General features: G+C 40.3%; 1 protein-coding gene across 2 annotated transcripts in view; it reads right to left on the minus strand.

Moving 5' to 3' along the window:
* Positions 1-12,118, minus strand: part of LOC139948088 (neural proliferation differentiation and control protein 1-like) — a 73,596-nt gene that overhangs the window by 7,388 nt on the left and 54,090 nt on the right. For both annotated transcript variants that reach the window (XM_071946118.1, XM_071946119.1), the window contains 2 exons: positions 7,136-7,226; positions 1,869-1,948 (listed from right to left, as the gene is read on the minus strand). In XM_071946118.1, coding sequence (XP_071802219.1) covers positions 1,869-1,948; positions 7,136-7,226 — 171 coding nt within the window. The remainder of the gene's footprint in view (positions 1-1,868; positions 1,949-7,135; positions 7,227-12,118) is intronic.

A 12,118-nucleotide genomic window follows, 5' to 3' on the forward strand; every position in this document is an offset into this window, starting at 1 on the left:
ATGTAGACGAGTAACACATTCCATAGGAAATACATTAAGTTTGGTTGTTTAGTCAATTCACATGGCTTACCATCTATACAACACAGCACGCTAACATGTAGGGTTACAGAACACTTTAAATAGACACATGGATGAGTTTAATGTTTCACTCCCAAGTTGACAGTCGGGGTGGAAATGATTGATGACTGTGAATATTTTAACCCAATTTCAACTTCTTTTCATGATCAGAAGAATGTATTGACTGCAAAAATGAAAAAGTAGAAGAGGAGAGTCTTAATAGTATTCGTGCCAGGCTTTTGAATTTTCAAACATAGTTCAGACTTTCCCCTCAAACAGGATTTCAAAACATCTGGGATGGATTTTTCCTTAGGTTTCCGATCAGTCTGGCATTTCATTCGGTAGCGCATGATAATGTCAACAGGAATGAAACAAAATATAAGAGGGGTGGGAATAAATTGACTTCTTGGATTCAGCCCGAGGCTACGATGAGAGAACGCGACTTGCATACAGAAGCTTTCCCCTAGCCGCCGTGGTTTGCAAGCAGACGCCTGATTATTCCCTGCACCGGAGTGGATTGTGTGATTGTGTCAGATCGAGTGTCGCAGTCTCACTCTCTCCTGCCCCCTCAGTTGCATTTCTGTTTGGCTTCTGGAAGGTGGAGCTGCCTCAAAGGTGGCTTTACTCTGGAGAGTTCTCTGCCCCAGTTTGGGGCAGGGGTTTTCTCAACTACATGTAATAAACTCCTTCTTTTTTCCTTCAAGAAAACCAATTTGGGGCCCAATTTCAAAGAGCTGCTTACAAGCAGGAAATACCGCTTAAACAATTTCTGCTTAGCGGGTTCAAATCCCACTGAGTGATTTGCCTTTGAATTTTGTTTTCCACAGAACTCCGGGAAATTACCGAGTATACAGTGCTTATAATGCACATCGGTGTATGAGTATAAAAACAAATCATAACCCATATTAGTTGTTTGTTTAACAAGTCGACTGTGTAAACCATGTAAACCAGTAATGGCTCAACTTTAGTCTTCAGGGATTAGTGACACTGTGAAAGGCTGACGATCCGCATGACATTGTTACGGCCCTCAACGTAAGCATTTTATCCCTTTGATACGATCACCGGTTTGGTGTCACCGGACACCGGAAAGGAAAAGACAAATGAACAGTGGAGGCATCTATGGATCTGGGATTTATACCAACAGAGTTTACAAAATGTGAACTCATAGATTTTAACGAAGCCCCGGAATCGAGAGGAAATTCCAAGCTTATAAAAATATCGAGAAACACTTCCCCCCTCAACATCATATCAGCTTCTCATTTCCAATAAAAAAAATCCCTACAGAATTCTCTCTTCTGACGGTAAAAGTAAGCGATATCGTTTACTTGGTCACATAATGCCCAACAAGAAAAAACGTGCACAAGTGTACGTGCTGCGCATGACTCTTAGCCAATGGTAGTTCTACATTGACCTCGGTGAGGGCGCCGATTAAGGAAGGGTCTGCGCATGACTCTTAGCCAATGATAGGTCTACATTGACCTCGGTGAGGGCATGACTCTTAGCCAATGATAGTTCTACATTGACCTCGGTGAGGGCGCTGATTAATGAAGGGTCTGCGCATGACTCTTAGCCAATGATAGGTCTACATTGACCTCGGTGAGGGCGCCGATTAAGGAAGGGTCTGCGCATGACTCTTAGCCAATGATAGTTCTACATTGACCTCGGTGAGGGCATGACTCTTAGCCAATGGTAGTTCTACATTGACCTCGGTGAGGGCGCCGATTAAGGAAGGGTCTGTCATTTGCAAGGGTTCTATTGTCAAAGTTTCTCAAATAAAGCCTTCAACAGACTACTCTAATTATCCGACTTACTTTTCCATGGCAATCATCTGCTGTTTCTGGTGTTGGTAATGATACATCTGTGCACTCTGGGCCAGCTTCCGATCACCACTCTGTTTGCAAAAAATAAAGGAAGAGAAAAAGAACTCAAGTTTAAAGCTAATAAAAACCCAGCTGACCGGTCTCCTTGGGCAACAATCACTGCGGTTCCAGCCAGCAGTAGGATCATCCTAAAAGCTCCTCCATTCTCCTCATCCTTTCAGGTCCTCATCTGAGCCTCCTTCTTGGAATTGATGTTGCATCCAAATAATAAGGTGTGTACCACAACGCGGCTAAAAGGTTTCACAATAAAAGATACAACCTTATTTACAATACTGTAATGATAATGGATTTCACAGCTGTGGTCAAATTTGTGGAGTACTGAGAATTTCAAGTCTACTTGGGCCATTGCCTCTGTAAGACCCAATTTAATAATAACTCTTAATATATTTGCTTTGTAAACAAGCTGGACGGCACCAGTCATGTTTACAGCTATAATTTTTTGGCTGATAACCTGTTTCCACTAAGCAAAGATTTTCTGTGCTAAGCAAAGGTTTTCTGCTCCATGAAAATGTTCATGCTGAACAGCTTTAAACTCTTTAACCATAAAAAAGACATGAAAGAAAACAAAACATTCATGTGCTAAAAAATATGCAGAGCTCAGGCTATCGGCTATCCAATGAGAACTCTATTTGCATTTCAGATTATGTGGAGACTCATCGAAGTGTCGGTAACCCCGAGGTATATTAGACTTGGATAGGTATAAAGAAAACTAAATAAAAAAATGGCTGGATGAATGTGTGTAAGTGAATATAGATAGGGCTTGGGGGTAAGAATGGCAGAATGGAAGCATCTGCCCATCAGAGTAAGAAGGGGGGGGGGCTTGGGAAAGAATTCACACAATCTGAGGAGATCAATGAAAACTAATTCACACTCTCCGAGGAGAGGTTTCCTTCATCAGCTGAGTCCTTTGCTGATTACAATCTGTAAAGTTGGCTGACCTCAGCCTGCGACGGCCACCGCAGGAAAATAATATGTTTGCTTTATTTGATCAAACACGAAGTTGTTTAGCCTAAACCATGGGTTATTTTTTTGGAATTATCACAGCGCATTACAAACAGTGTATATGTAAAGTATGGTACACTTGATGTCACGGCAAACCTTTATTTCAAGATCACTTAATTCTTCCATCCAGAAATTTCTTCCGACAACTCAAGACAACTTTGACGAGTAAACAGTCACTCACTTCAGTCACTTAATTCTTCCATCCAGAAATGTCTTCCGACAACTCAAGACAATGTTGGCTGGTAAACAATCATACTATCACTCAATCCCTCCTCCTCCCCATCCCAAAACATCTTCGGACAACAAGATAATTTTCCAAGTAACATTCACTCATTTCCGATCCTAAACATCATCCTCCGAGAAATCCCTTCCGACAACTAAAGACAATCTTAACATGCTTAATGAGTAAACAGCCGACAGTAAAAATAAATAAAAATAATGTGCAGTTTCTCTAACCAGCTTCTCCCTGTACTGCACAAAGAAAGTTCACTACCTTCCTTGCCCTGAAGGGCTTCAGAGGGTTTATGTTTCCAGAAAAAAAGAGAAGAAGTTATAAATATTCCGAGTCTTGCTACTGATGTATCATTTCTGAAACTGAAACTTGTTTTGCTTTGACGGCCGTGTTTACATTATAACAAAACCGCCAAGGGGCTTTAGAGGGAAAACTGGATTTCGGTTACCTATATTAGAGCTGTCGGCATCTTTTATTGAGCATCTTTTTTATTTGTCTGTCTTCTGAAGGGTTGGGGAATACAGAGAGATTTATTTATTTCTCAGAAACTGTAACTCAAAACATTGATCAGTCCACGACAGAATCTGACATGAAGATTGGATTTGTTCATGTATGAGACTCAAATGTATCATAAATCCAGTTTATTGGACAACATTTTCTGTTCTTCTCGTTGACTTGCCGGAGGCTTTAAGTACGTGTGGAGAACATTTATCACTCATCTGGGAATTCAGCTCTGCTGACACATTTCTATCCTCAGGAACTGATTGCTGTTCAGAGTAGAAACGAGGATGGAAACCGGCCCCAAACAAAACATATTCACATTAGTACATGACTTGAAGCTGGTAACCCGTCGTACTGACACCAACATATTAAGGTTAAAGCCCTAAAAACAAAATGGAGGCTACGTGTATGTTTGGAAAAGATCCATCTTAGTTCTACCTAATAATAATAATAAGACTTGTAATGCGCATGTATCCACCCTGCTGGGTGTTCAATGTGAAGCATTCCATCTTTGATTATTTGTTTCTCTCATTCCAGCCCGTCCTTGACCATGTTCTTTGATGATCCCCACCCTCTCAATCAACTCTAAGTGTAAACTCCAAACCCTCTGCTCCTCAATCTGGTATTTCCTCTATTCTACAGCTGAGCGTTTTCTCAGCTGACCGGCTCCATCTCATGCGGAAGCGTTACCTGCCTGAGGGGAGTGGGGCGGGGTTGTCTTCTAGATGGTTGAGGTAAATTTGTCAATTTGATGTAGGAGCGTGGACACAGAGGAACATGTTAATGACTGGGGAGGAGGCATCAGTTCCTCTCTGTCTAATAACACGGTCCTTGCACTCATCAGAGTTTGGGGTTCATCAGACTCCTCACCCACATCCAATTCTTTCATTCCGAATATTGAAAAACTCACTCATCTAAGACCTGATACTTCATGGAGGCACCTAAGGGGATTGCCTGCATGCCCTTTGGTCATTGCCTAGGTACGGTGCGGACTGCCCGTGAAATGCTCCAGTAGAAATAACGATTTCCTCATAGAGTGCCCTTTACCATGGAGAAAATGCCTTGGTGCCCTTGCCATTACAAAAACCAAAGCAAACTGGGCTGCCATCTTCCCTTTCCTTGTCTGAAAAGTATCACCTTAGATCTTATGGGGTCTTGTGGCCAAGCAAGTTGTTAAGGGCACCGAAATCAAGCTCTGGTGTTTCTGATCAGCAGAGTGTGGGTTTGTTGCTCGGTTGTTAAAGACACAAATCCTATTTCAAGGACAACTTTCTTGCATCACTCCCAAGAAAGTTTGTTTAAGATTTTAAGGGAGTAAACAAGAAAAGCTTCTAAAAACATACTTTATTTCTGATTTCAATAACACCATATTAATCGATGTACGTACATTGCATGTACATGTACATTGTGTACTATACATTTAGCTGGTACCTGAGCATCAGCACCTCATGAGCATCAAGTGCACCGTGGGCACCAACCAAAAGGTCAAAGGTACTCTGGTGTATTATAGAGCCTCAAAGTATGGCATTAAACGTTCAGGCTAATATTGAATAAGAGCGCTGCCTTTTAGCCGAACATAAAGTTCATCATTGATTTCAGGGTTCTATAACGGTACCTGATTTCCCTAATGCAGTCCGCAACAAAGTGCTACATCGCCTACCCCCTCTCCCTCCTGCGCAATTTATCTTTCTAAATGAAGAAGCCAACTGCAAACGACCGATGAGCCACGCTGATCGATTCTATAATTTATTCAAACCTACTGCTACAATCTGAGAATCCATCACTCAGGGAACCTCCTCAAAACGCTACAATGTTTAATGTGGACATCTTTCAGGAATATTGACTGTTCAATTTGCATGCTACAAGCTTCAGGAGAATAGAGATAAACTGCTCAATAGACCTCACCATAATTGACGCACAAACCGCACTGGTTTGCATTGACGGCCGAATATTAGTAAAACATTCAATAGTGTTTACGGAACTTTGAACCCAACTCAATATTTTCTATTCTGAAAGAAACTACCTTGTATGATAGGTTGCTTTGTTTCTTACAAAATCAACACTATAATATTTGTGGCTAACTGTTCTTGTTTTGCATTTGGCTGTCCATAGTTTTCGTAACCTTGGTTGGCAAAGACATAAAGAAGGTTTTTGATAAGAAGTGCCCTTTGCGATACAAAAATTGCCTTGCCCTCTCACTGATGAAATTTTTGGCCTAGTGATGGACACTTTAGTATGGAACCCTTCCTTGCTCATCAAGATTGCTTAGGTACAGATTAAATTTGTCCAACTTTGCAAAAGTAAAGAGTGTTTAAACGCAACCCAAACCAACACTTCAAACCATCAATCTTTTCCATCCAAATTGTACCATAATCATTAGAGGACAACCTTATTGTTCCGATATTAAAACGTTACGTGTTTCTGGGTCTTCTTGAGATACTCGATGTCACGTTCTGTTTGCCCTGTATTGACATTTAATATCCTGTCTTTAGTCGTCTATCTACGCGTTTCTCTCTCCCAAAAGCAACAACAAAACAGGGGGTGCCTAGGTGTAACTTCTGCATGGCTGATCATGTCAGGTTTTCTCGGCGTGACAGATCGGATCGGATGACTCCCTTCATTGTCAACTGTCAACTCCCTTCATTGTCAACTCTCAACTTTTAGGTTGTTGCTACGACAGTCAATTGTCCGTCAGTCCTCACATGTTGTGTCTATTTATACTCGATCGTCACACGCATACGCATACCAACTTAAATTACATGAAGACATTCAATGCCTTCCGCTCTCCAAGAATAGCAACAAAATTTATCACAACCAATCCGAGGATCTGACAGGATGTCTGTAAGCATTTAAACTGCGAAACCCATGTCTGTGAACGCTTTTTATTTGATTTTTATCACAAAAGTGCAATTACAGATCCCTTTGAGTAGTAGACCACAAGAGAAACTGACTGGGTAATTGTTTTTTAAAATATACCCAGTCAGTTTCCCTTGTGGTTTATTACTGGGTAATCCCTCTGCTGCTGCTTTTCAGGTTGTATTGTAAACTTGTGCTTGAGTTGGGTCAAACTAGCATAACAAACCACTAACATATGGTGCTTGGATACAATGGGTTTATAAGGATGTAATTAATGCCTATTTAATAATTCCAGGCCAAGCATAGACCCTCTAAAGTCAAGTTCACTGGCACTTCATCTGTTAATGCCGAACTCTCACGCTGATTAATTAATAATTCAAGACAGTCGACTAATGAGGTGAGAAATAAGGGCACTCACAACTCCAATCAGAAATGCATCGACCGTACTGCACTTCACACTGCATTCTTCCTGCGTATGTTAACTTTACTGTTGGGGGACTAGAGTGCATGGTTTTTGCAAATAGCAGACTAGTGGTATCAATACCGAAGCCTTGACCACAGACAAGAGCAAACCTAGAACCAAAATTGTTATTGGATTTTGACTTACGGACATGTTTGAAGGAGTATGTGCACTGGGCCCCGTCAGTCCATAGGCTGGATATTCAGCTTCACTCTGGGCTTTGGCAGTTGTTTGGATTCTGTACGGAAACAAAAACAGATACAACAATTTATGCATTTAAATAAATAATAGAAAAGATAATAACGGACATAAACAAAGAGCTGGTGTTAATTATGCAAATTATGACGCTCATAGGGTTATTGGATACGGTCTATAGGGGGTCAAACCAGCAAAGTTACCAGAGAAGGGAAGTGACCTTTGAAGGCAGTGAGCAAGCTAGACTTTATAGAATTACGACCAGAGTAAGAAAGGAAACGGATAGTCCCAGTGGGAGGCTTTTGGGATTAGGAAAGCAGCATTGGAAACAAAAAAAAGGCGGTGACAAAAAACACCGCACAAGAAAGAGGAAGACATGTGGGGATGAACTGATCTGAATGACAGAATATCTCGTAGGTGGACTTTAAGTTTGACAAATTAAATCTGAATCAGGCCTGATGATACTTCACAAAGGCAACAAAGGTGAATGCCTCCATGCCCCATGGTCATTGCCTTGGTGCCCTTAAATGCTCCAATACTTTACAATTGGCCCCCTTTCAAAAACCAAGCATATCCTGCTGATTTCTTGAAACAAATTCAAACCCCCGAACCACACTTGAAGAAATTGACTGTCTTAACTACAAGATGAAATGCTCCTCTATGTTCGTTACCATGGTAACTAAGTGATGCGGGCATCACTAGCCCATAGATCTGGCAGCAAATTGTACATTTTATAAACGTACATTGTAGGCAAACATTTGTGTATCACTCGCCCATCACTTAGAAATTAAGGCACATTTCTGCTACAAATTGACAAGAGAACAGTAGTTAAGGTAATTTATTATCAAATGAGAGTGGTTTTTTTTCAGGGGACAGTCATTTATTCACAGACTTGTAAGCTGATTTGACGGCTGAAGTATCAAAACAAATTTACTTGGACAGGGTCCCCCAAGGCCCAAAACGATAATAACCACATTTTTTCTGAAAGTTGAATTCAGGTTATTTGAAATTCATCAGAAAAAGTTTCCATTGAAGTCAAACAGTTGTGGATGGAGACAAATTGAAAGATAACAGACTGTTTACAGTAAATTAAAAGTGAAATTGTGTATTTAAAAAATATGAATTTCTTTGTAATAAGACTTTTGTTGTTGTCCTGACACAATGAATAGTTGTACTAAAAAATAATCTGCAAGTCTGCTAATTGGCTTCCATACCCCTCCTTCCATTGAAGGACAATGCTGGTCGTCAAATTGTCTTAATTACACCCTCCAAAAACAAAGTGCCCTCGCTACATTGCTGGATGCTATACAACACCTGCGATGCATTGTGCAAGTATGACCAATATTAGCCGTCGACAAATTTGAGAATATTCATAACTTGGAGAGACATGGATGAGCAGTTCAAGACAAGTGTGGATAAATATTCAATTTTCAATTTTCATGTTCCATTAGGCTCTTTACCCTACCAGCATGACCAACATTTCCCAACTACATTGTACACATGTACAGCGTGTATGTTCCTTGGAGCAAGTACATGTAACATCATGAACAGAATGCAAAGAAATTTAAAACGTGTCTGCTTAACCCTTCATCAAATTCAGCGCAATTTTCCCTCCCCTGAAATTACAGTTTCATATCACCACCTCCACACAAACACTCACACGTCACAATGTTCCATTACCGAACATACAATGCCAGAGGAAAAGGGCTTTACTACAGTCGATAAATTTCCAACAACTCCACAACGTTGAGGTGTCTGTGAACTAAATTGAATGACATGAACACATGGAAACAACTGCCGAGTGAGAGTTCCTGTTTTTTAATCAAACAAATTGAAGCAGCAAAAGAAAAAAACTACGCACCTACCCTGAAGATGCGTTGCTATGGGTGATGTCTTTCAACTCATAACCAATTAATGGGCGGGTCCACAAAAAGAGGGGAAAAAAGAGACGCTTACAAAAACAAAGGATGAGGATGGAGGGAAACAAAATTATTGCGATGCTGTAGGAATTTTGTTTAATTTAATAAACTCCAGGGCAGTAGCGTGGTAACGACACTTCACGCGATGTCCGCAACCAAATTAGAAAATATGTATTTTGTGCAGGACATAATGAAAACACCCGCATACAGAATGGGCGTTGAATGCGCGTTGATTCATACTCTTTTAGATTCCTAATAAATCATCTTTGAAACGCATGACTAATACCTTAAGGTATACTCCATTAAAGCCATTGGACCCTTTCGGTAAACAGTATTGTCCAAGGCCCACACTTCGTGTACCACAACTTCTATATCAAGTAACAAACCTGTGAAAATTTAGGCTCAATCGGTCATCGGAGTCGGGAGAAAATAACGGGAAAACCCAGCCTTGTTTCCGCACGTTTCGCCGTGTCATGACATGTGTTTAAAATAAATCCGTAATTCTCGTTAACGAGAATTGATATTGTTTTGCTGTTTTCTCAAAAAGTAAAGCATTTCATGGAAAAATATTTCAAGAGAAGTCTTTCACCACTACCTTCTGTAAACCCTGTAATTTATTTGTAAATCTGTGAACTTTTCTTTTTTTCCTGAACCGAAAGGGTCCAATGGCTTTAACAACAAGCTTCTTTACACACCAGGGATCTCATTTGCATAGTGCTGAATAATTGACAAGTTAAGTTGCATAAATATGATGTTGCCGACAAGACTTCATGACAACCAACTGATTTTAAAACCTGTCTCTTTCTAGTGCCAGGTTTCCGACTATTAAAAACCCAGCCTATATGACTGACCTACGCGCAGTCACATTTGACCAGTACGGAATCATTTTTTTTGTAGCACTATTATCACATCGCTGTTTGCAAAACAAAGAAGCCATCTCTTAGCTTGAACACAAGGCAGAACCAGCTTAGGATGTCTTCAACATTACAGAAATCAGAGAGAGAGGAGTGGCCGTCCATTCCCCCATGGGATGCCTCTGTTTTTACTAAGACGTTCACAAAGAACATTTCAAGCACGTACGATGCAAACAGGTATCCACTAGGAATTGTAATTCCACAGTTAAGCGCTTCAACTTGGCTTAACCCCATGCTGTTATATCTGTACCGTGAAGATAAGGAGAGGGAACCTACATTATCCCTAACCAGAATAAGATGAGAGAATGTGTCTTCAAGACGAGTGAAAACTAGGACTGTGTCAACGGAAAGAGGAGAAGAGGGTAATCTTGTTTTGGCCCCGTCATGGCTTGTTTGCTTTTTCACTTAAAATGGCTGCTGGTGCCTTTGAGAGTAACTTGTACACATGAGTCAAGTACAAGAATGTTTTAACAATGCACGTGATGTAGACTCGGCCAATCTGAATGCACATGTACACAGCCACTGCTCAGAGAAAAATAAATTGTGTCCCATTGGACATTTAGCAATCCCCCCCCCCACCCCCCCCCCCCACTAATGAACTGAGAGGACGTCATGTTTAGAGTAACTTTCACTAGAACCAAAGACAATTTAATTCAGAGGACATTCCTCTTTTGGACACAAACAAGTGGGTTACATCTACATCCTCCTCCAACCACCACAGGGTCGACGATAATCTTAAGACGAATGAAGTCGCAGTCAACATTCTACCAAGGCCTCACTCAGTGACGTAGCAATTGCTGATGAGATAACCCACCATTAATTAGCAATCAATAAACGTGAATCCACCCCACATTAAGACTAAACCCGATACAGCCTTAACGAGATAGAATAGATAGCGCAAACATTATACCACTAGCAGATCAATAATCCAACCCTCAATTAGTGTTTTTTTCCTCGTTGGCGATATTATAGATTCAGAACGGGTTCATCAGTACAATGAGATCATTACGGTAAGCATCCAGACCTTTATATACATGATCAGTCTAATTAAACATTGCAATTTAATGCCATAAAATTCTTTATTTAAAATGCACATTAACTTCTCCAGTACCCGCTTTTGTTTTGCGTTTAAAACCTAAAATGCCTATCATTTTTGGGTCAATTTAGACATTCTCACAAAATGTCTTTGTATCTTGCTGCTTTGAATTGCCTTGGTACAACTACGTCCAGACGTCAATAGTATTTCTTGAGTGCTGATGCCCTCTCTCTCTTATTTCTCTTTTAAGATATCTAGCAATCTTGCACTTTATCTTGACAGTCTTCTACATTCTATTTACATGTTGGTAAATGTCAGCATTTCTTGAACTCTGCTTTGGTACAAAAATAAACTTTATAATCAGTGTGATAATAACTAAACTAATCATTTTTTGTCTTTTCTTTCTTTTTTAATAACTAGCAATCTTGTACTTTATCTTGACAGTCTTCTACAATCTATTAATAATTGACAAACAACAATTCTGTAACTCTGATTTGTATGGTTGCCATTATCTCCAGCCTCCCAGAATTCTGTTCAACAATGGCTTCTTATATAACGCTCGTATCCATCACTCAATGACGCTGGCAAAGTTTATGGCTGAAGTCCAAGCGCTACGTACATGTATGAACCACTTCTATCAGTTCAACTATAATAACAAGTCCCATGCTAATGACAACTTTGAAAAAATACCTTAAAATAAGAACCTGTGAACAACCTGACAGACCAGTGAAATGGCAAGCTAAACAATCCTGCTGGCTACATAGAGTCACTGAGGAACTTGAAGGCAAACCCTGATCTCCATCATCATCAGACAGTGTTACCTTTGGCGAGTTGGTCATGTTTTTCTGCCATAATGAGCCAGCTAGTCATGTCCTCTGAAAGCCTGATGCCTCTTGTTATCCCAACATGACCTTGTAATCATCCATGGAGTCTTAGTGTCCATCTACTACTCTTGACCATGTCTACAGGGACAGGTGTGGACCACTCATCAAGTCATAATAGAAGTGAATGAACTTTGAATGAATGACATTCTACTCTTTCAAATTCGCATGAGACTCGCGATTAA

Source organism: Asterias amurensis, chromosome 15 (assembly GCF_032118995.1).
Source record: "Asterias amurensis chromosome 15, ASM3211899v1".
Lineage (NCBI taxonomy): Eukaryota > Metazoa > Echinodermata > Asteroidea > Forcipulatida > Asteriidae > Asterias > Asterias amurensis.